Source organism: Acartia tonsa, chromosome 9 (assembly GCF_053477335.1).
Source record: "Acartia tonsa isolate MP-2025a chromosome 9, ASM5347733v1, whole genome shotgun sequence".
Classification (NCBI taxonomy): Eukaryota; Metazoa; Arthropoda; class Copepoda; order Calanoida; family Acartiidae; genus Acartia; species Acartia tonsa.
In genome coordinates this window covers 3601568-3623737 of record NC_137268.1, presented here as the reverse complement: position 1 = coordinate 3623737, position 22170 = coordinate 3601568, and the positions used below count along the sequence as shown (strand labels likewise).

The window sequence follows — 22170 nt, the reverse complement described above, 5'->3', positions numbered from 1 at the left end:
AATTCGAAAGACTTCCCCCCCCCCCTCCATTCACAGATACACCTCAAGGAACCTAGAGGTCTCTAGGGGCGTAGCCAATAGTATAAACAAGGATGACAACATCCATAAGTAGCGAAGCACAAAAAATCGTCGATTGGAATACGTATAAGTAGATTTAAAAGGTTTTTACTAAAATCAAGAATAGATTTATTGGATAAAATAAACATGAAACCTTGTTTTATTTTGCATGATGACGATGGTCAAAGTAAATTATAATGGGAAAATTATTTTGATACAGATATCCCATAAAAGTTTGAAAATTGCATCAAAATATACAAAGATATGGGGAAATATGTAAAACATATAAAAATAGCCAAAAACCTGATAAAAGGCAGTCTGGCCGTCATAGTTGTTTTATTAAAACGACAAAAAAATTAATTTTTAAATCCTTAACTTAAAAGATTTGGAAAATCGGACCATATACACTGAAGATATGGAAAAAAGTGTTAAATATATCAAAATAGCCTAAAACCTGCCAAAAAGGCAGTCTGGCCGTCATGGTTATTTTGTTTAAAAGACGGGAAAATTAATTTTGATATATAAAACTGAAAAATTTTGAAAATCGGACTATAAACACTGAAGATATGGAGAAAAATGTTAAATATATAAAAAACAGCCTAAAACCTGCTAAAAAGGCAGTCTGGCCGTCATGGTTGTTTTCTTTAAAAGACGGAAAATTTAATTTTGATATCTATAACTAAAAAAATTTTGAAAATCGGACCATAAACACTGAAGATATGGAGAAAAATGTGAAAAATATAAAAATAGCCTAAAACCTGCTGAAAAGGCCGTCTGGCCTTCATGGTTGTTCCTTTAAACGACGGGAAATTTAATTTTGATATCTGTAACTGAAAAATTTTTGAAAATCGGACCATAAACACTGAAGATGTGGAGAAAAATGTGAAAAATATAAAAATAGCCTAAAACCTGCTAAAAATCGGTCCGAACGCCAATGATGTTTTATAGTCAATTTTGCTCCTTAATGATGGGAATGTTGTCAAAAAATTTCAGCATTCTATCTTTTATAGGAGCTGAGTAAATCCCATTTCCCCCATAGCGTTACGGACTGACGGACTGACTGACGGACGGACAAAGTGAATTATAGAGTAGCTTCGCTACTAAAAATGTAATATCTATGTATATAAATGCTAACTGTAAGTACAGAAAAAAATTATCCCATTATGTAAGTAGTTAGAATTTTTTGCCTTTAGCTTAAGATCTCAAAAAATGCTGATCCCAGTGGAAAGTACTTTTAAGGAATGCTTTATTAATGTCTTTTCCAACCTTTGTAGAGGCTAGGAGCGAAGCAATAATAGTAGGGTTTTTTTCTTATGCTAAATACGTAGGAAAATAGTTGTCCAACTTTATTGTACAAATCAATGAAGATTTTTAATTTCCTGGGCTGGTTTTAGTCTATTTTTCTGACCATTACCGCCCTCCCTTCAGGCTAGAAGCAAATCAACTAACTATAATATAGTTAAAAAATAAAATCTAAAGATAGGTGCATTTTTTAAACATATGTAGTAATCCTTTTATTCTGCATTGGATTCATTTAAACTCTTTACAAGGTGAACACTTTTAAATATTGATTCGAAATTCGATAGTACGGTTATACAACTATCTAGTTAGAAACAAGGAACAAAATATGAATGCAAGCGAAGCAAAATAATATTATTTTCTCGTATTCATTCGAATCCGGTGGATAGGAACCGGTTCTCATCCATACGAAAAAACTATAATGTCTAGCATCGTATTATATCCAGCTTTCTACGAATATAAAATGTACAATCATAAGATTAAAACTAGTTTTTTTAGCCGGTGCCTTTGGCACCTCGGGGCTAAATTTTGACTGACAGATATTTCAAGGTATTTTATTGTTCAAATTCGGTTGGGGGACAAATTTTTATTTTAGCTACAAATAGACAGACAAACACACACACTCACACACACAGAAAAGAAAAAACGATCTCTTTCATCATCCCCTTTACCCCATCCCCTTCCATACTACTGGATGAACCAATAAATGACTGGGGAAATAGCAAGCAGACATAATATCCACGTACTGTAATTAAAACTAGCGAAACGGCCTAGGGGCACTTGAGTAGTGGGGAGTTGAATTCGATAACCCATTTTTAAGAGGGGAATCTTTTTTAAGGGGCGATGTTCCTTGGGACGGGGGTGGTAATAAACCTTCCAAGGACCTATGAGAAGCTACCCTGTAAAGAAGAACCATATTGGTTCAGCGGTTAGCGAAATCCTTCGGTACACACAGACAGAGATCCTGTTACTTTATTATAAGGATTAGAAGATACGCCCCTAGCATTTGGAGACTTTGTTTTCGAAAGGTCAGTCAAGCGCTCGATAAATAGTTTAAAACAATCCAAAGACTTAAATCTGAACACCACAGCAGAACAAATCAAATCGGTTGAGTAGTTAATGAGATCTTTAGCTTCAGACAAAAAAAAAACTCACTACTTTATATAATAGGATTACCTGTTTATAGATTCCCTGAGTGCCCCCTCAATCTCCATTTCATCTGGTTGCGGACCAACAGATCTAAACAGTAAACAAACATACCTTCAACAGGGTGCACACAGATTTGAAATAAATTAAAAATAAGGGATGGGGTAGTTTTTCATTTATTAAGTCAGGTAAGGTTAGGTTAAATTAAGAACTGGGTATACCCGCAGGGTTAAGGAACCTCAGGATAAGGGCCCCCAACAGGTGTTAGGCATAGAAAATTAAGAAAAAAAATAACCCCTCTTCTTTATATTAATTTTTTTTTAGGTGCAGAAGGGTATCAGTGATTTAATTGCAGGAAAGCACCAAAATATAGTTTAAAATTCTTCCATCGTCATGTAAAAGTTTCTCTGAAAGGCATAACCAATGTCTTGGATCATATGCATAAAACATTTCAATTTCTTAACATTTGGTCAAGATAAAGACAAAGCTTCCTAAAAATTATAACTCAGCTGTTTTCGATATCTTACTGTATGTATATCGACAAACTAACATCCAACTTCTTTAGTATTTAGGCCATAATAATTCTTTTCGCGTCGAATTACAGACAGCTTTTCGCGGATATTAAAATGAAAAATTATAAGGGTTAAACGAGTTTTGATAGTCTTAAGGGACCGCAGGCCATGATAACAAAACTGATATTGATTCTATGATTTTTATTAAAAGAAAATTTTCTGTTAAACTATGCTAACCACGATTTTTAGTATAGCTGAGAACCGGTTCTAATTCAGAGGATATTAATAGGTTTCGAAACCATACTAGAAATTAAATAGGACAATACCTGAAAACAATAGGTGGGGAGGCATACTGAGGGGGGTGAGCACACTCCTTCACTATCTCTCTAACTGCATGGACACTTGGTACCCCTGGTATCTAGATAGATAGATAGATAGATAGATAGCTAGGTGGGGAGACATACTGAGGGGGGTGAGCACACAATTAATCTGTCCTATCTATCTTGTACCTGGGTAGTGACTAGATGACTATCTATCTTTTATTGTACCTGGGTAGCGACTAGATATCTATCTGTACTTCCATCATCAATGCTTTTGCCCAACCACCTTCCACATCCAAATCTAAAAAACAAACAACAAATAATTGGAAAAAAATTACAAGATCTTGTAAACAGTCATCTTCCCTTTTTCCTATTAATGGAAGACATTTTGATCATTATTTCCCCCCACCCCAAATTTTTAGTACCTGTCAATGTACCTTTTATATTATTAGGGATTTTAAGGGATGCGAAAATGCACCTCCAATTATTATAAACAATATTACCCTTTCTGTAATATCATTGGTGAAAAAGTTTGAATACTGCCAGTATGTAACATGCCAATCATTTTTTTAATATATGTATTCAAAGTTTTTAAGGCAAATCAATAAAAAGACGTGCTTATGAAACTTAGGTGACGAGTATTATTTACAGTCAAATGTCCCCTCCCCCCATAAACATTGTCCTAATAATTTTAGCAACACTATTATGCCAGTATTCTAAACAATATCCAAACCTTCATCAGCCCAATAATATATTCAATTAAATATTTTATCTAACATTAAACATTTAAACTATTATTTATTATAGTTTACTTTTTATATTGTTCTATGATCCTAAGGTGATTTGATCTTTTTTTACTACATGTTCAATGTTCATAATGTTATCATTCAATCATAAAAAAAAAGCTTATTATGTTTGAGTTGGATCCTGCCTCTAGGCAACATATATATAATTTTCATTTTAATTAAAAAATATCTTTATTATAAACAGTATTATCTAAATATTCTGATCTTATATATTGTGCTTTAAGGGGGATGGGGGGGGGGGGGGGGGGGGTTAAATGCAACCATCTTGTAATCAATGTGTAAATGGCACTTAGAATTCGAATTTCGATCTGAAATTTTGCATGAGTAATCCTTGGTATGTCTTTTTTTCCTTAAATCGAACAAAAATGAAAAAGTAACGGCTAACAGCTCTGCCGTTTTTTGGCTATTTTTAGGGCAAATAATTTGTCATAAATTACGTAGGAATCAACTTTTTAAAACATATTTTTGCTCTAAATCATGTGAAATGATACAAAAAAAAACATTTTTTTTATATTTCTAGTACCAGCAACTACCGGCTAGAACAGTTTGAAAACGTTTTGGAGCGGCAAAGAGTATTTTGTGGAGATAGGTTTCGTGATGGATTTGCCTTGAAAATAGCAAAAAAAAATGGCTAAACGGCTAAGCCGCCATCCGTTAGCCTTTACTTTTCCCACTTTTTGTTTGATTTAGGGAAAAAAGACTTACCAAGGATTACACATGCAAAATTTCGGATCGAAATTTGAATTTTAAGTGCCATTTACACATTAATTACGAGATGGTTGCATTACCCCCCCCCCCCCTTATGTCGACTAAGAAAAATATTTTGACTTAAATTGATTTTTATCTATAATTTATAATTATGATTATGTACTATTTATTTCCGAATACTATTACATAAAAGGATAAGTTTTTAAGAAGCTTAACTGTGATTGACAATTCAAACACAAAAATATTTTCATCTAGTACAATTTGTTTGTTTGGCTAGAAAGAAAGAAATATATAAAAAGGTTTAATAAAAATTTTTTAGTTATAAAATGGATTTTCTTTTTTGGTTAATATTGAAAAAGTGAGAAATGATGACACTGGACTGTAAAATAAACTATTATCCAAAGTTTTATCCCTTAAGATAATTGGAAAAACGGATTAGGTGAAACTTGTAGCTGGCTAAAATAACGACCCCCCTCCCTCCCATACACCCCATTAACTCGACCCCTCTCGTCCTACTGGATAAACGAACTGACCAATAAATTAAGTCCATGATAGCACCCTAAATTGCCGACCATTTTTATCCTGGCATAATATCCACGTATAAATATATCCATTCTGGAAAAGTGTTTAAAAAAAGAGAGAATAGCAATTTGTTCAAACCTCGTCTAATTTGTAAAGTAGTAACGTCACTTCTTACCAAAAAATATATAAGGCTTCAATTCAAAGAAGATAAAGTATAGAATAGAATCCAGGTAGAAGATTCTGCCTGGCTAGCCTGAAGTAAAATTGGAACTTTTGAAAGATCAAAACGGCTATAAGGCTGTTAGTAAATAACATGATTTCAGTAATTATTCAGAAAAAATATTCAAAATAAATTCCTTTTGCAATAATTTACTAACAGCCATGTAGCCAAGAATCCATCTTTCTCTTCCCTAGTCACAATGGATTAAAATGGAATTTTATGTGCAAAGACTTTTAAAAATTTAATTAAGTAAGAAAATTATTTTTAAAAAATGTACCAAAAATATTGGTCTTAGTATTTTTATTATAGGTTGCGCTCCTATGTTTGATTTCAAAACAGCTGATTATACATACTAGCAACTACATCCATACACGAACTTGAGGTAGGGGGGGGGGGGAGGGTTTGACCCATTAAGCTGACCCTTAAAAATTATAAATGTAGTCAATCATATTTATCAAAATCAAAACAATAGTATGTACATTTACATGTAACATTTCATCTTTGTCTAAAACGACCAAGCATTATCTGCTGCTTTCACCCTCAAATGGTGTGTATCAGACGTGGAACTCTCTTAGTTAGACACTATTTTTTAAGGGTCATTGATTACCTTCCACTCATTGAAACTCGATTCAATATTTTCTAAATATAAACAGATCACGAAATTTAAAAGCATGAAAATAAAACAAACATTTAACAGTATTTATTAGAATTTAAAACAAAATATATAATTCTAGTTTTGTCCAACTAGTCTTTGTGATTTTTACTTTAGCCTTACTTTACTCACTGGTGTCCTGGATAGAAAACAGGTTTTTTTTGACATACGTCTCACAAGACCTATGTAGTCATGACCGGGAGACAATGACGGTTCAGTACATGACTTTCATTAAATCACAGCTGATCATTTTTGTGGATTTTTTTGAAAATTACTTTTTTATCTAAAATTTCATAGTTTTTCCCCAAAAAAATCTCAATTTTCTCACATTTGCTGCTTAGTTAGCCTGAATTTATGCAAGAAAAGTATGATAAGTAACAGCTGTACTGAAGATTGTGCTATCACCTATAACAAGATCTTTCAGAATCAATGGAATAAGATTTGTAGTCCAGAAATTGAGTAAGAGTTAATTATTTTGAATTAATGTTCAACAATAAATTTGCACGTCAGAACTGCTTCTAGCCTCCATAGGCTTTCACCTGGCTTTAACATGATTCAATCTATCTGACTTTGCCTTTGACTCCACAACATAAAGTTATTGCCCTCAAATTTCTTTCACTAAAACATTATCTCCTATCAATCCACATGTTAAACTTCTTGTTTAAAGATGTTAAAGTTACCATCCCTGTCCTTCAACTTTAACAAGTATGCCTCATAATACTTTCCACTAAACAGGGTACCTCTCTCCACCCTGGTATAGCCAGACCTCTATTCTAGCCGGCTGACATGTTTCACCCAGCCTATAAATCTTGATGGAAGTCAGTTTAGAATTCTGACCTTGTTTGTTAATCAACAATTTCACACACTTTTGACTCTTTCTTTATGGCACTTGTTTGCTATTGAACTTGTGGCTTGACTTTTGCCATATAAAGGGATAACCTCAAGATTCAGAATAAACTTTCAAGTATTCTTACTTTTTTCTTCCTTTGGTTTCCTATGAACCAACTACTGTCATGAGAGATCTTTCCATAATTGAAAGCCAAGACATCTAGCCATGCATCTAGCTACATGGTCTTTAAGACTCCCTTGCCTTAGTTATTTCAGCTAAGAGCTCATATCCTCTCATTCTCTATTACTCAGAAATTCACCATGGTTTCCGCCTACTCTGCTGATTGAAAGTCAGGTGGGTCTATGATTCCAAATTTAACACCACTTGATAGACAAACTACCCTTTAATTTTGCTTTGCTAATCCTACATTTTGGTCTTCCTGTTCAACACCTTCCTAGGTCCCTTTACTACTGGTAGCTTTTAGGAAGGGTAGTATTGATCTGCTTAGGACAAAGAACTTGCCTGTGTTTATTTTCAAATTGGATTTCAAAGTCGCCATTAGAAATCACACTTGAATAAAATCCAGTTATGATCATGTAACCAGCATTCACATTCACTCTAGTAATAAGCTACTATTATTTTCTTCAAGCTATGAGCCAAGTGTTTTCCTGTCAGTTAGCTGCTCTTACACTATCATGAATTATTCATCCAGAATCCAATATGTATCTATAATCATTCTGTAGGTTTACCTATGTAAAACCTTCCATGGTTCTCACTATGACATTTAATCAGTAGTAAAGACAAGCTTTAAAAATATTAACCTTCTACTAAGCTCTTTTGTACCAAGGACTGGTTGTATATTCAATTATAGCCTGGTATATATGGTAGTATAGGACTTTAAACATGGCAACTGTAGTTGTGGATATATATGTTATACTCCAAGCAGATATTGTTTTGATGTTGAGACATCAAATCAGCCAGGAACCAATATTGAGCATGATAACTTGTTAATATTTCAAGGAAACTTGTTTTAAAAATATAATATGTCATGAAGCATGCAACAGGGACATGAAATATTTTTCAAAAATTTAATTACAAGAGTTGTTTCGACATCAATTCAAATATTTACTTCAAATAACTCTTATTTCATTTCTAGACTACAAATCTTAGATTATTCAAGATTCTTAAAGATTTTGTTATTAATGATAACACAGTCCTTAGTTCAGCTGTATTTATTATACTGTTCTTGTGTAAATTTAAGTTAACTAAGCTGCAAATGTGAGAAAATTGTAATTTTTGAAGGAAAACTATGAAAATTTGGGTATAAAAGTAATTTTTAAAAAAAGCCACAAAAATGATCAGCTGTGATTTAACGAAAGTCATGTACTAAACCGTCATTGTCTCCCGGTCATGACTACATAGGTCTTGTGAGACGTATGTCAAAAAAAACCTGTTTCCTATCCAGGACACCGGTGTACTGCGCAAGTCAAAGATTCCTTCAAATTTCCCAAAAATATATAGGTTTTTCATTTCTATTCCTCCTTATTCTATGCTTCAATTATTCAAAAATTTTAATATTTGACTTTTTCTTTCAACTTGTCAAAACAACAGATATAAACTTACATAATGCCATTACTTAGATAAGATTATACTCAGTAAAAATAAAAATATTTTGACTGATTCTTAGGGTTCATGAGGCGTAGATTAATGGATTTATTATTACTGGATCATACATCAGATATTCGTAATAAAATGAACCATGCAGCAGGATAAAAAAAAGTATTCGCCCTTCCACCCCATTTACCACTTCCCCCACCCTCCTTCTTCATGAACGATTTGACCAATAAATGACAGGGGAAATAGCAACCTAAATTGACGACAATTTTCCCCTATCATAATATTCACGTATATTCTACATAAATTTTAAGATTTTGTATAAGTTTTTAAGCAAACTAATTTAAAACCGTGTTTATAAAACTTTGGGGACAAGTATAATTTACAGTCCAATGTCTTTTTCTCAACACTCTGCTCGTATAAGATTATTTATACTGCAACTTTAACTGTTTTACATACATAATTTCACTCAAAACCATTGTATAATAGTATGCAGCGTGTCGGAGCCGTTTAATTTTGATGCGGCTCCGGCTCCAGCTACTACCTTAAAATTAATATATTAATCTTTGTTCATTATTGAATTTGATAAAATAAAATAAATTGTATAAAATATTTTGCTTTTATTTGATTAAATCTATATAAAAGTAGAAGGAGTGTCTATTTGTTAGTTTTTCAGTTCATTATATAGAAATAGACCGTTGCCAAATTATAATATTACTTTAAAAAATCATTTTTAGGTAATCTGGAGCCGGAGCCGTTTTTAACGAAAAATACAGCTCCAGCTCCAACAAAAATATTGCGGCTGCGCGGCTCCGGCTCCGAAACGCTGATAGAATGTGTCAGGGAACTAAAGGTAAAAGACAATGGCCGATAAATAGATGTACATCCCCAATGTTAATACACAAAATCTACTCCTTCTTTTAATTATAATTAGTGATTGAAACTTTTGGACACTCAACTTAATGAACCAACCAATCAAGTTCAATAAAAGTCTCAAAATTTCCAGGACAACAAATCAGAAAACGTTATTATTACACATTAGGAACTAGTGTAATAACCTGCCCAATGTCCCCTCCCTCACTGTACTACTTAATAAAAAGGTCCTACCCCAAACGTAAGAGTCCCAAACGTCAGAGTGGACAAACGCAAGAGTCCCAAACGCAAGAGTCCCAAACGCAAGAGTCCCAAACGTCAGAGTGGGACAAACGTCAGAGTGGGAAAAACATCAGAGTGGACATTGCTTAAGTAAAACATCAGAGTCTATGCTATTTTAATTATATGACAAAAAATAGACAGTTAGGCCCCCTAGCCTGCCTAGCCGCGGGCGCTCGGCCCCCTAGCCTATAACCTAACCTAACCTAATCATAAAGAAAATGACTCTGGCTGCAGCACTCAGCACCCAGGCCTACCTAGCCGCAGCGCTCGGCCCCCTAGCCTGCCTAGCCGCGGGCGCTCGGCCCCCTAGCCTATAACCTAACCTAACCTAATCATAAAGAAAATGACTCTGGCTGCAGCACTCAGCACCCTGGCCTACCTAGCCGCAGCGCTTTAATGATTATAAAATCGAGACTCATACGTTTTACTTATAAAATGTCCACTCTGACGTTTGTCCCAAAAATCCTGCGTTTGTCCACTCTGACGTTTGTCCCACTCTGACGTTTGTCCCACTCTGACGTTTGGGACTCTTGCGTTTGTCCACTCTGATGTTTTTCCACTCTGACGTTTGGGACTCTTACGTTTGTCGTGGAACCAATAAAAAAATCCTTACTTGTAATAATGACCAGTAAATTCATTTCTAATCAGGATATGCTCTATTAACCAGTTCGGACTCAAACCTAAATTAAAAACTAATTCAAAACAAGGGTGGTGTTAAGACTCAATAAAGCACTTAAACACCTTTCACCTCCCTTGTACGTTTTTCCCCCAGGTAAAAAATTGTTGCGCTATTTTATCCCTTCCCCCCTTTAGAGATTTTTCACCCACCCCAAAACAAAAAGCTAGGACCTACCTACACCAAAGTGTATATTTAATGCAACCTAAACTATACTAGCGAGTACGCCCTAAAAGCCTTTAGGGCATAGGGGGAAGTGGGGAGGGGGTGGGAGTGGGAGAAAGACGATCTAACCATTTTAAATTGAAGTTTTAAAAAGAATAAGTACAAGATATTTTTTTTCAGGAGGATGGGGGGGTATTTTTTAAAAGGGACGATTTTTACCCACCCCCAAAATTAGTTTGGAAACCTTTCCAGAATCTATGAGGAGCTACATTGTAAAGGAGAACCCTATCGGTTCTGCGGCTAACGAGATCATTCGGTACAGACAAACCTACACATACACATCCTAAAATTTTTACCTGAGCTGTCGTGGCCAATTCTGAGTGAGGTTAAAACTCCAAGATTCCGAGTCCAAAAGGAAAAATGAATAACACCCCTGTTTCAACAATATGATTCATAGAATAACAAGGATGACAACATCCATAAAAGCGAAGCACTGAAACGGTAGGACAAACAGACATTAACACTTGTATAGTGTCAGAACTGAATAATAAGAATAAAAATATAAAAGAGTCGAAGCAAAATTGTAAACAAATTTGATGAAATACTGCTTCATACAAGATAATGTTTATGGACATACTTACATTTTTAGGACTTGATTATAGAGTTGCTTTGCTTATAACATTATACTTTGTTGTCCCAAGGTTTTGTGATTACTTTTGAAAATGAATATCTTACATATTATTTAATTCTTTTATTTTTATTCAATAAATTGTGATTCCTTGGAATATAAAGGTACTCAGATTCAGAATGGCTGCCAACCACGTGGAGCCAGACATTAGCTGTACTCATACCATTACCACCCTTCTGAGACGGGAATATTAAAACCTAGAAAAATAGTTAGTTAAATGGCGCATAGATTTTACGAGCCATGTTAAAAATAGGCTTTTTGCAAAATCAGTTCATAACAGTTTTGGTGACGTTATGTTGTTCAATTTGTTGATACAACAACAAGGAGTCAAGACACTAGCCATACTCATACCATTACCACCCTTCTGAGACGGGAAGATTAACACCTAGAGAAATATATAGTTAAATGGCGAATAGATTTTACGAGCCATGTTATAAAAAGGCTTATTTCAAAATCAATTCATAACAGTTTTCTTTGCAATGATGCGGCGCAATAAGATTATTTAAGATGTGCTGATACAGACACATGGAGTCAGACATTAGCCATACTCATACTATTACCGCACTTAGAGATAGATGACACATACATTTATTTTGTGAGGAAAAAAGCTTACTTCAAAATAATTCATAACATTTCTAACATGGTCACAATCAAGGGGAGGGGGGGGGGGGGGAGTTTTGACACATTTGCGTAAACCTGGTGTATAGGCTTTATCTTTGGACTAAGAGGATAGGTTATTAAAGATAAAATCGTTTTATATGATGAATTTTCACCAGATTTAAGATTTCTTTGGATAGGCCACCAGGTTCTGGAGCTCCAAGCCTCCAGGTGGATTCTGGACAGGTAAAAATTCATCATATAAGAATGATTTTATCTTTAATAACCTATCTTCTCAGTCCAAAGATAATGCCTATACACCAGGTTTACGAAAATGTGTCAAAACTCCCCCCCCCCCTTGCTTCCTTTCAGTAATGGTAATATTGATATTTATCAGCAATGATAATATTTATTGTAAGTTGATAAATACCTACTATAGATAAAACAATATATAAAATATTAATGTGAAGAAGGTCAATTGTACTAACATGAGATGTGACAAACCTGGTATAACATATAGGAATTGAAGTAAGCATTGGTAAAGCATGAGAACTCCACAGCATTTAGATCTTGTAGGTAGTATAAGGTTTGCTCCTATCAGTGCATCAATACAATTACATTATCTGTCAGGGTTCTTAAAGAGAGTCATTTTTATTGCGTAATTCTGTAAAGTTGGATGTTTGGTTGTAGTCGAATGCTCTTATTAAGTCAAAAAGTTCTTAATTGAGGACCATTTCATACATACATTTGGTTATAATTAAGAACACATTGAGCATTTGGCTACAATACCCAACTTTACGAAATTGTGCAAAAAAATTAGCCTCTTTATTCAAATCATATACTGCAAAGCTTTGGATCCCTCAATATGGTTGTCTGCCTGTTTAAAACCAATTCATATTGATTTTACTTTGTAGTTAAATTCTAAATCATTCTAAATATAAGAAACAACTTAAAAACTAATATTTCAAGATTTAAATATTAGTATTACAAAAACCCCTCCCTTTTATCAAATGTGTTTTTGACATTTTCAGGAGCTCCATTTAAGTGGGTTATCTTTGATCTTTTTTTGAGAAGTTGGCATAAAGGATTGTACACTTTCTTGGATTATGTACTTTCCATCAAATTATAAAACAATTTTCTGCACATAATGAAGTGGCTACAAAACAACAAATTTTGGTTTTTCAGATATTTTAAAGCACTAAAACCAAAGCAATGTAATTTTTGAAGTAATAAGGCTATTGGCAGATTTAGCTATTCTTCTATCTTAACTATTTACAATGATAAAGCAACCATTTCATTAAATAAACCATAAATAAAACACAATTTGTGTGAGATACATCCTTGTTTTAATCCTTTTTAGAAAATATTATTATATATATAAATTAGACATTTTTCCCTTCAACTATTTTCCTTATTTCAACTTATAGAACTAGGGATATAGGGTTGGAAAATATCTTAATATTCATTTTACAAATGATTATAATTGAAAAATCTGTTTTAAAATTCTGTGCTGTTGATTTAATATCTGTACTTTAAACACACTAAAAGTTCTATCAAGTTTAATACCCTTTCTGAAACTATGAATTTACTTGGCAAGTAGATTACCTCGTAGGGGCGGGATTACAGTCCAGGACTTTTTCGACTTGGTGTACTGTCTAGGTCCTGGTCCAGCAATCCAGGAGAACTAAGGATGACTTTTACGCACCCTTCTCTGTCCAAAAACCCAAGGATATTAGGTTAAGTAACATCCAACATACAACCAACTCTCTGTAATGTACGACCTTTGTCTGAGAAGTCCCAACTGTGCATGGTAACAAGTTGCGCCTGTTTTGGGCCAAGGCATTCCCCATACTCTAACTATTTATGTCGCGCATCTGACATAGCAGCCGTAGGAACCATTTTTAACGTCTTTAGTTATGACGTGGTGTCGGCCCAAGATTCGAACCTATCACCTTCCCGACGACAAGCGGATGCACTACGTGTTGAGCCACAGTCACGGGTTTTTAACTTGGCAAGTAACTATACATAGTTTACATTGAAAATTTGATTTTATGAAAATTTGATTTTAAGAAATGTTAGGATATGTCTTGAAGTTACCAAGTAAAATTTATAAAGATTATTAAAGGTTTGCATGTATATTTGTGTTGGTGTCTAGAAAGGTTTTATATAATTGAAATGATTTACTTTCATTATTTGTGTGCTTTGAGGTTTTTCAGTCTTGTTTGATTTTAAATATACATATTCCTCTTTTTATGCTACATTTTAAACTGGAACTAATAATAGATTTTTTGCCAGATTTGATAAAAATACTTATATAGAAATAAGATTGAATTATATAACAATCATTCTCAATATAAAGGTATAGAATATTAAATTTTTTTATGAAAGAAAAAATATCATAAATCACTTAAAGTGAGAGCGGGTGAGGTAAGGTTGGTAGGGGTGAGGATAAAAGATCAACCCACATGGTACAGTCTTTATAACTTTAAGGTAGTTTTTTCTTAGTTGATTTATATTCAGAGGGTAAAGTACCCACCCCAAAATTAGATAATGACCTTACCAGGACTTATAGAGTCTTTACTGTAAAGGAAAGCCAAATTGTTACAGAAGGAAGTAAGTCTTTTAAGACAACATACCCAACCACAAGAAGATATCCTGCCTAAAAATGTTCCTAAAAATTAATGTTACTTAAAGCAAACATTGTGAATATCGAACGTTCTTGCACTTTTTGTACTTAAAAACTATAATATATTATAGTACTTTTATGATTAAATTGTAATTAATGTAAATGTATTTTTTCCTTTTCATCTTCACATCTGAGAAAAGCATATCTTCTGTACAGAGTTCTTAATAATGGGACATCCTGAATTTATTTTCAAGTTTTTTATCTGTTTTTTTAGGGTTGGCAATCTGAATCCAAAATCCGCCCAATTTTTGGCCAATTTAGGAATCCAAAATCCGTTTTTTAATAGTGGATTCGGATTCTTAATTGGTAGGCTAAAATTAGCGTCTTGAGTTTTTTCTTTCAACTCCCCCTTTTTGAAAGCAAAGATTATCATCATTATATATAATATCTTTTAAAATCTGGATAGATTCTCGCAAGTGAATTGTAAAGAACACCAAGAACATTAATTTTCAGGACACATGTAGCACTTAAATTTTTTAATTTAAAAAAAAGCCTTTTAAAATATTGCTAGAATTCAGAGTCAGTAGGAATTTGCCATTTTTTGGACGGATTCTTGTAAGAATCCGAATCCGGTCCAAAAAATTTGACAAATTGCCATCCCTGTTTTTTTTCATTTTTTAAATTGATAACCCTATCTATTTCGATTTTTCAGACAGCTGTACTTTCAACATCAATTCTATTTAAAGATAAAAAAAAACTTCAAATTTCCTTAAGCATGGTGGCAAGATGAGGGGCTAGAACCTTTTGCTCCAGAGCTAGTCTTATCCATGCTCTGCTATACCCTAAAATAGATATGTAGGTAGATAAATTTTAATTATGTAGTAAATCAATAAATATCAAACACATCAGCTAAGAAAAATACTCTATAGTGTTGTCATTAATTGATGAACACATCAAGTTAAATATATTTTGAGGTCAAGGGAATCTTGCAAAATTTCAGACAGACATACAGGTAATCTAAGTAAGTCAGTAATAAAATTTTGCTTTTTACAATAAATTTTTTATCAATATAGCTTTTTAAAAACAAGGTATTTATTTTTAAAATATATTTCTACTAACGGCTAAGTCCATAGAGGCCTATAGTAGCGCTGTAATTGTTTGTTTGTTTTTTATTTCATGTCTATGTTGCGTTCAAGTCTCTATGAAATTTTTGATTTTTTGTGATTTCTCTTGTAAGGGTGGTGGTAACTTCCCCAAAATAGTTACAAACCTTCCTGGGACCTTTGAGAAACTACCCTGTTAAGGACAACCCGATCAGTTTAGCAGTTAGCGAGATCTTTAGATAAAAACAGACAGAAATCCTGTTACTTAATTTTAAAAATTGTACACTTTTCTTGAAAAATCCCCAAATTTTGTTTCCATAATTCTAATCCTATAGATATTTGTACACTAAGGAAATTTCTAAAGTACACATAAGATAAACAAGACCAAAACTAATTTAACTTGTCTTGACCTTAGATGTGTGAAGTGTATGGATAGATTTTGATCGTTCATACATTTCTGTATGGGTTAAAATCTATTCTGTCATATTTTTAAACTTTTTTCTTTACAAGCTATAAAAAGCCTTTGACTTTTCTTATTTTACTAGCTTTTTTAGGGAAATCCTAAACCATAAAACCAAAGGTTTTGAGATTTTTCAATAGTTTAAATATTAGATAGGATAAAAAATGATTACAAAATTCAAATTGTTATACTACATTGCAATATTAATAACTTCTATAAAAAGAAACACTTAAATGAAAAAGTAACTGCAAACTTTTGAGTTACAGAAAATAGGAACTCCATATTGTAAGTTTGTATTTGTAATGAACTTATCAGTTATCAATAACTGTCAAAATATTGCAACCTCACCATGCAGGAAGGGGATATTGCACTGTAAGTTACATTATTACCATAAGTTTTAAAGCCACATTATCTTGTTCATTTGATTAAAAACTTGGGGTACTTTAAAGGGGGGGGGCGAAAGTGACACTTTTTGAAACCAAAACTAAGAGTCAACAAAGGAACTGAACTAAAAAAAGGGTTACAGGTCTGAGATTTTGCATGGCAGTTGCTTTATAGGGGTACAATATGGAACTGTGAAGAAACGGCGGCGCAACCGCCGAAAACCGCCGTTTCCCGCCGTAATTTTTGTTGCCTTTTCTCGGCGGTTTTCGGCGGTTGCGCCGCCGTTTTTTCACAGTTCCATATTGTATCCCTATAAAGCAACTGCCATGCAAAATGTCAGACCTGTAACACTTTTTTTAGTTGAGTTCCTTTGACTTTTAGTTTTGGTTTCAAAAAGTGTCACTTTCGCCCCCCCCCCCCCCCCTTTTAATTTGTTGTTTATAAACTCAGTGTCCAAACTTTTAAACAAATAGTTTAGTCTATAGATGGAAAAATTATTTTTATCATCATGGGAATAAGTTAATCGTCTATTGTCTTATCCCTTAAGATCCCTGAACTTCAAACAAGTCATGTAGGGATATTAGAATTGTTAAATATATAGACTAGTTAAACAAGTGCCAAACAAACCACAGTTTTAAACCTATTGGGAGGGTGGAGGAAGTGCAATTTTGAATTAAAACCACGGAATTCATCTAAAAAAATGCAGTTGTTATATTGTTTCATTTTTAAAAAACAGATTTGAACTCGTTACATCGTCCTTTCCTGCAGCAATTCTATTAATAATGGTAATGTCTGTTTTCGACGGCAGCATTTACAATTACACATAAAAGCAACAGCCATTTAAAGCTACATTGCTACATTTATTTTAGGCCCTATATTTCTTTTGTGATGGTTACAAAAATTGAAAATTCATCTCATCCTTCATCCAATGGATAGGATAACTTATATTTATTATTTTGAAGATTTCAAGTTGAGAAAATCTTTCAAGTTTATATAATGCAGACGATATTACGCATTATAAAATATAAAACTCCTATTACTGTACAGACGAACAATTGAACAGACAGACAGACAGCTACTTGTTTTTTATTAATAGCAGCTAAGTAGTTTGGGGGTTCCCTTACCTAAAGTAAAAAAAAACAATTAAACTATGAAAAACTTCACTCTAGCGGAGAGTGGTTAGCGAAATCTTTCCTAACAGACGCAAAACAAAAGACAGAAAAATATATTTTAATTTTTTTTATGTAAGCTAACAAATAAAAAGGAATTAAACGCAGAAATTCATACTTTAAATCTACTCAAGATAGATTTAATTGATATTAACAGCTTTCTAACTTTTAGACGCATACAACTTTTAATTGACTTTTATCAGCGTACAATTGCTACTAGTTTTCCTTTAAAAAATCTTTACCACAATGCCATCGAAGAAAAATAGATTAAATTTTTTTTTTTCCTGTTAAATGAGAAGATGAATTAAAAAAGTCCTTATAAACTGCTAGTTATTTTTGATGAACAACATATTAGAGCTTTGAGATTTTGATTTTAACCCTTTGGAAGTCGTAATATTTTTATTTTACCCTTATTGAACAAAATAAAAAATCGGCTTTTATGGGTTACTTTTTAAACAAAAAATTTGATAAGATTAAGTAACAACAATGATTCTGTATATACACAAAAGGATTTTTTCTTCAGTTGAAAATAGAAGTAGTAATTAAGTAAAAACTGTTTAATTTTCCTCTAAAATTTTCACATAAAATGGTACCTCCTGCAAAAACCGCCGCATTTTAGATTTTATTGAAAAGTGAAATGAAGTTACCTAACCTAGGGTAATGAAATGCACTATGTCCCAATTCAGGTTCTGACACAAAAGTCAAATCACCTTCGATGGCATTGTGTTACAGATTTACGTTTTTTGTATAGTAGCAAACCTACTTTATAATTCACTATGTCTGTCCGTCCGTGAGTCATTCAGTCTGTTAGTTAGTCCTTAACGCTGACTATCGAAATTTAAGGATAGCAAATCAAAATCAAATCTTACCAATTTCTGTCTTAATCTCGTTGATTGTGGAGACGTTATGCATAATAGCCAGAAGGTTCAAGTCTGTAGAATCAGAGTTCAGCGGAGATAGATAGCTAACCTAAATAGATTAATAGATGATGAGGTAATAAGATAGTCGATAAAGAGATACAGTAACCATTACAGCTAACAGGTTAGGGTCCATAGAATCAGAGTTCAACTGAGATAAATAGATAGATAAATAAATGATAAGGTAATAAAAAAATCCACCCCTATTTTTTTACTTTTTCTTTTAGATCTAGAATTTTAAAAAAATTGGTTAGCTATCGGATTAAACTCCCGCCTCCTCAAGTGCCGCTTATAGAAATATATACAAAAAATGAGATAAATACAAAAGAAATTGATAAGTAAACGACAAATAGATGAAAATATAGATAGAGCTAACTTGTTTGTTGGTTGATTAATGGTAGGGGGGAGGGAACATTTGGCTGTTTATTACACTAGTCCCTAAAACTTACAATAACATTTTCTTGTTCGATGGCTCAACAACTTTTAGGACTTTTAGACAAAAAAAAGACGAATACATAAATTGTATAGACGAGATCAATTAATGGATAATATCAAAATGCATAATAAAATGAATAAATCCTAATATTAAACAGAATCGTAAATCTATTGAAATTAAATTATTATAATAAAAGAAAGTTTAAATACAATATGATTAAAATCTATTCAATTTCAGTTAAATCAAATTTGCATCCAACATAACATTCATAAGAGAGGCTTTTCTAGATTAGGGTATTTTGTAAGTATTTTCTTTTTATATTTTGATTAGGGTTGGGCCGGATATCCGGCAAAAAAAGTGACGGCATTTTTCTCTCTCCCTAATATTTATATCAAACCAGAAATCATAAACTCTCAATTTCTCTGTAACTGGACAAAGTGTCTAAAAGATCAGTAATGTGACGTCATAAAAATGAGGTATTATCTTTTTTTAAGGTGTTTTCTATCCCACTTCTCCTCTCATCTCCAAAAATTTTGTTACGTCACATGGCTGATTTTTTAGACACTTTGTCCAGTTACAATTTCTCTAGTATGACACTAGCGCGTACTTGTTTCAAATTTAAAGAATTAATTTTAATGAACAGTACAGTATAATTTGATTTCTAAATAAAAGGGAGGAGTATTTTTGCAGAGATATCGTAATCAATGTTTGAAACTAAATTGGAAAGAAAAGGGTACTACCACCCTCCCAAGAGAAATAAACCATGGAAAAATACCCATTTTTTTTATTGGAGATTTTTTATTTTGGGGGGGGTATTTACCCCCCCAAAATTGTTTGGGGGGGTAAATACCCCCTCCTAAATGGTTGGGGGTGCCTACGGCACCCCCAGGGTAGGGGTAAATTTTGAATGGGGGGGGGTAATCGCCCCATTACCCCCCCCCCCTTGGACGTCTATGCCCCCAAACACTAAAATTTTAAGTTATGAGCTGATTTTTTAAATGGAACTCTTATTACATAGATGAGTTGATTAGCCACCCCATATTTCATTTTTGCACTTTACTTCTAGTGGCTTTTGGGGTAAAACCACACCCCCAAATACAAAATTTAAAAGTTTTGAGCTTAAAAGCCCCTAGAAGTAAAGTGCAAAAATGAAATATGAGATGGCTAATCAACTCATTTATTTAATAAAAGCTTCCATATAAAAAACCAGCTCGATATCTTAAAAAATAAGCTTAAAATTTTAGTGTTTGGGGGGGTCTTTTGCCCCACTAGCCCTTTGAAGGAAAGTCCCAAAATTCAATTTTCAAAGTTTTACAGGTAGATCCAATCATATAAGAGAGTTTACAAAAAGAATTAGGTTGATAACTATAAAAACAAGCTCAAACGGCCAGGGCAAAATTTGATACTGAATTTTCATTTCCTATAACTGTACAAACTTCCCCCCCCCCCCCCCCTTGTAAGTGAAAATTTCGATGACGGGTAATAAAAATCTGAAAATAGAAATGACGCAAATAACGCAAATTCTGACGCAAATTCTGAACGCAATTCTCACGTTTATCTAAAAATGCAACATATAATAATAGCTATTAAAACAATTTTCAAGCATAACTTTTATCTTATTAGGATAACAATTAAATAAGAAAAATATTTTTACCATATGAAATTCGTGATCAAACACCTAATTGAAAAAAAATGCAAGACATAGCTTTTATTCTAAGAAAGACTAGGGGCAACGGACGCCCCCAAGAAGCCTCTAGGTGTTCTTAAGGTGGGAGGTGGATAAGTCAACCGCCCTTCTACTTTTTAATTTGAGTTTTAATAAGAAATATTCAGAAAAAAAATTTGGGGGTGTGATTTTAAATTGGGAGGGTGGAGATACGCTCTCCCAAAATAGTTAAAAACCTTCCCTGTACCTAAAAAAAAGCTTAATTGCAAAGGAAAACCAAACAGATGTCATTTTTTAACAATTTTATAAAAAAAAAACATTGGCGCACTTGTATAAACACCTTATCGCTAACAAGTTTTGGAATAGATAATCCAGAACCGATAAAGGAAGATCTCTATCATAACTATTTTCGGTTCTCTTCAAACTAGAATCACCCCCTCTCTTTCTGCATTCCCTTTGAACTGGATGGTTCTGGATTTTCTATTCCAAAACTTGTTAGCGATAAGGTGTTTATACAAGTGCGCCAATGTTTTTTTTTTATAAAATTGTTAAAAAATGACATCTGTATGGTTTTCCTTTGCAATTAATCTTTTTTTTGGGTACAGGGAAGGTTTTTAACTATTTTGGGAGAGCGTATCTCCACCCTCCCAATTTAAAATCACACCCCTAAATTTTTTTTCTGAATATTTCCTTTTAAAACTCAGTTAAAAAGTAGAAGGGCGGTTGACTTATCCCCCTCCCACCTTAAGAACACCTAGAGGCTTCTTGGGGGCGTCCGTTGCCCCTAGTCTTTCTTAAAATTAAAGCTATGTCTTGCATTTTTTTTCAATTAGGTGTTTGATCACGAATTTCATATGGTAAAAATATTTTTCTTATTTAATTGTTATCCTAATAAGAATAAAGTTATGCTTGAAAATTGTTTTAATAGCTATTATTATATGTTGCATTTTTAGATAAACGTGAGAATTGCGTTCAGAATTTGCGTCATTTGCGTCATTTCAATTTTCAGATTTTTATTACCCGTCATCTCCAGAATCATCCAGTTCAAAGGGAATGCAGAAAGAGAAGGGGTAAATCTAGTTTGAAGACATCCGAAAATAGTTATGATCGAGATCTTCCTTCATCAAAATTTCAACACAACCCTCTTTCTCCCTCCATCCCATGTCTTGCCCACTTCTATCTAGTTACAGCACAAAACAAGTTTTACGCCAATACTACGTCACAAAAATATCCGAATTTCAGCAATTTCATATTAATTTGCTGAATCAGAGTCCCTGTTTTTATATAATACGCATATAATAAAGAATGGTGGCTTAATATAGAAGTAACAAGGATAACAATATACTTAAATATATACGAAACTTAAAAATCAGACAGTAGGACAGACGAACATTAACACTTAATTAGCAATATGCAAATTGATGATTCTATTAAAAGTTGCAT

At 33.1% G+C, this 22170-nt stretch overlaps 1 protein-coding gene across 2 annotated transcripts in view; it reads right to left on the bottom strand.

Moving 5' to 3' along the window:
- pns (DENN domain containing pinstripe) overlaps nucleotides 1-22170 on the bottom strand; it is a 99678-nt gene that overhangs the window by 16977 nt on the left and 60531 nt on the right. For both annotated transcript variants that reach the window (XM_080171583.1, XM_080171582.1), the window contains exons 34-43: nucleotides 18578-18677; nucleotides 15363-15434; nucleotides 14769-14831; nucleotides 12471-12562; nucleotides 11462-11566; nucleotides 11038-11116; nucleotides 10454-10520; nucleotides 3563-3635; nucleotides 3341-3432; nucleotides 2533-2595 (exon numbers count right to left, since the gene is read on the bottom strand). In XM_080171583.1, the coding sequence (XP_080027709.1) occupies nucleotides 2533-2595; nucleotides 3341-3432; nucleotides 3563-3635; nucleotides 10454-10520; nucleotides 11038-11116; nucleotides 11462-11566; nucleotides 12471-12562; nucleotides 14769-14831; nucleotides 15363-15434; nucleotides 18578-18677 (806 nt within the window). The remainder of the gene's footprint in view (nucleotides 1-2532; nucleotides 2596-3340; nucleotides 3433-3562; nucleotides 3636-10453; nucleotides 10521-11037; nucleotides 11117-11461; nucleotides 11567-12470; nucleotides 12563-14768; nucleotides 14832-15362; nucleotides 15435-18577; nucleotides 18678-22170) is intronic.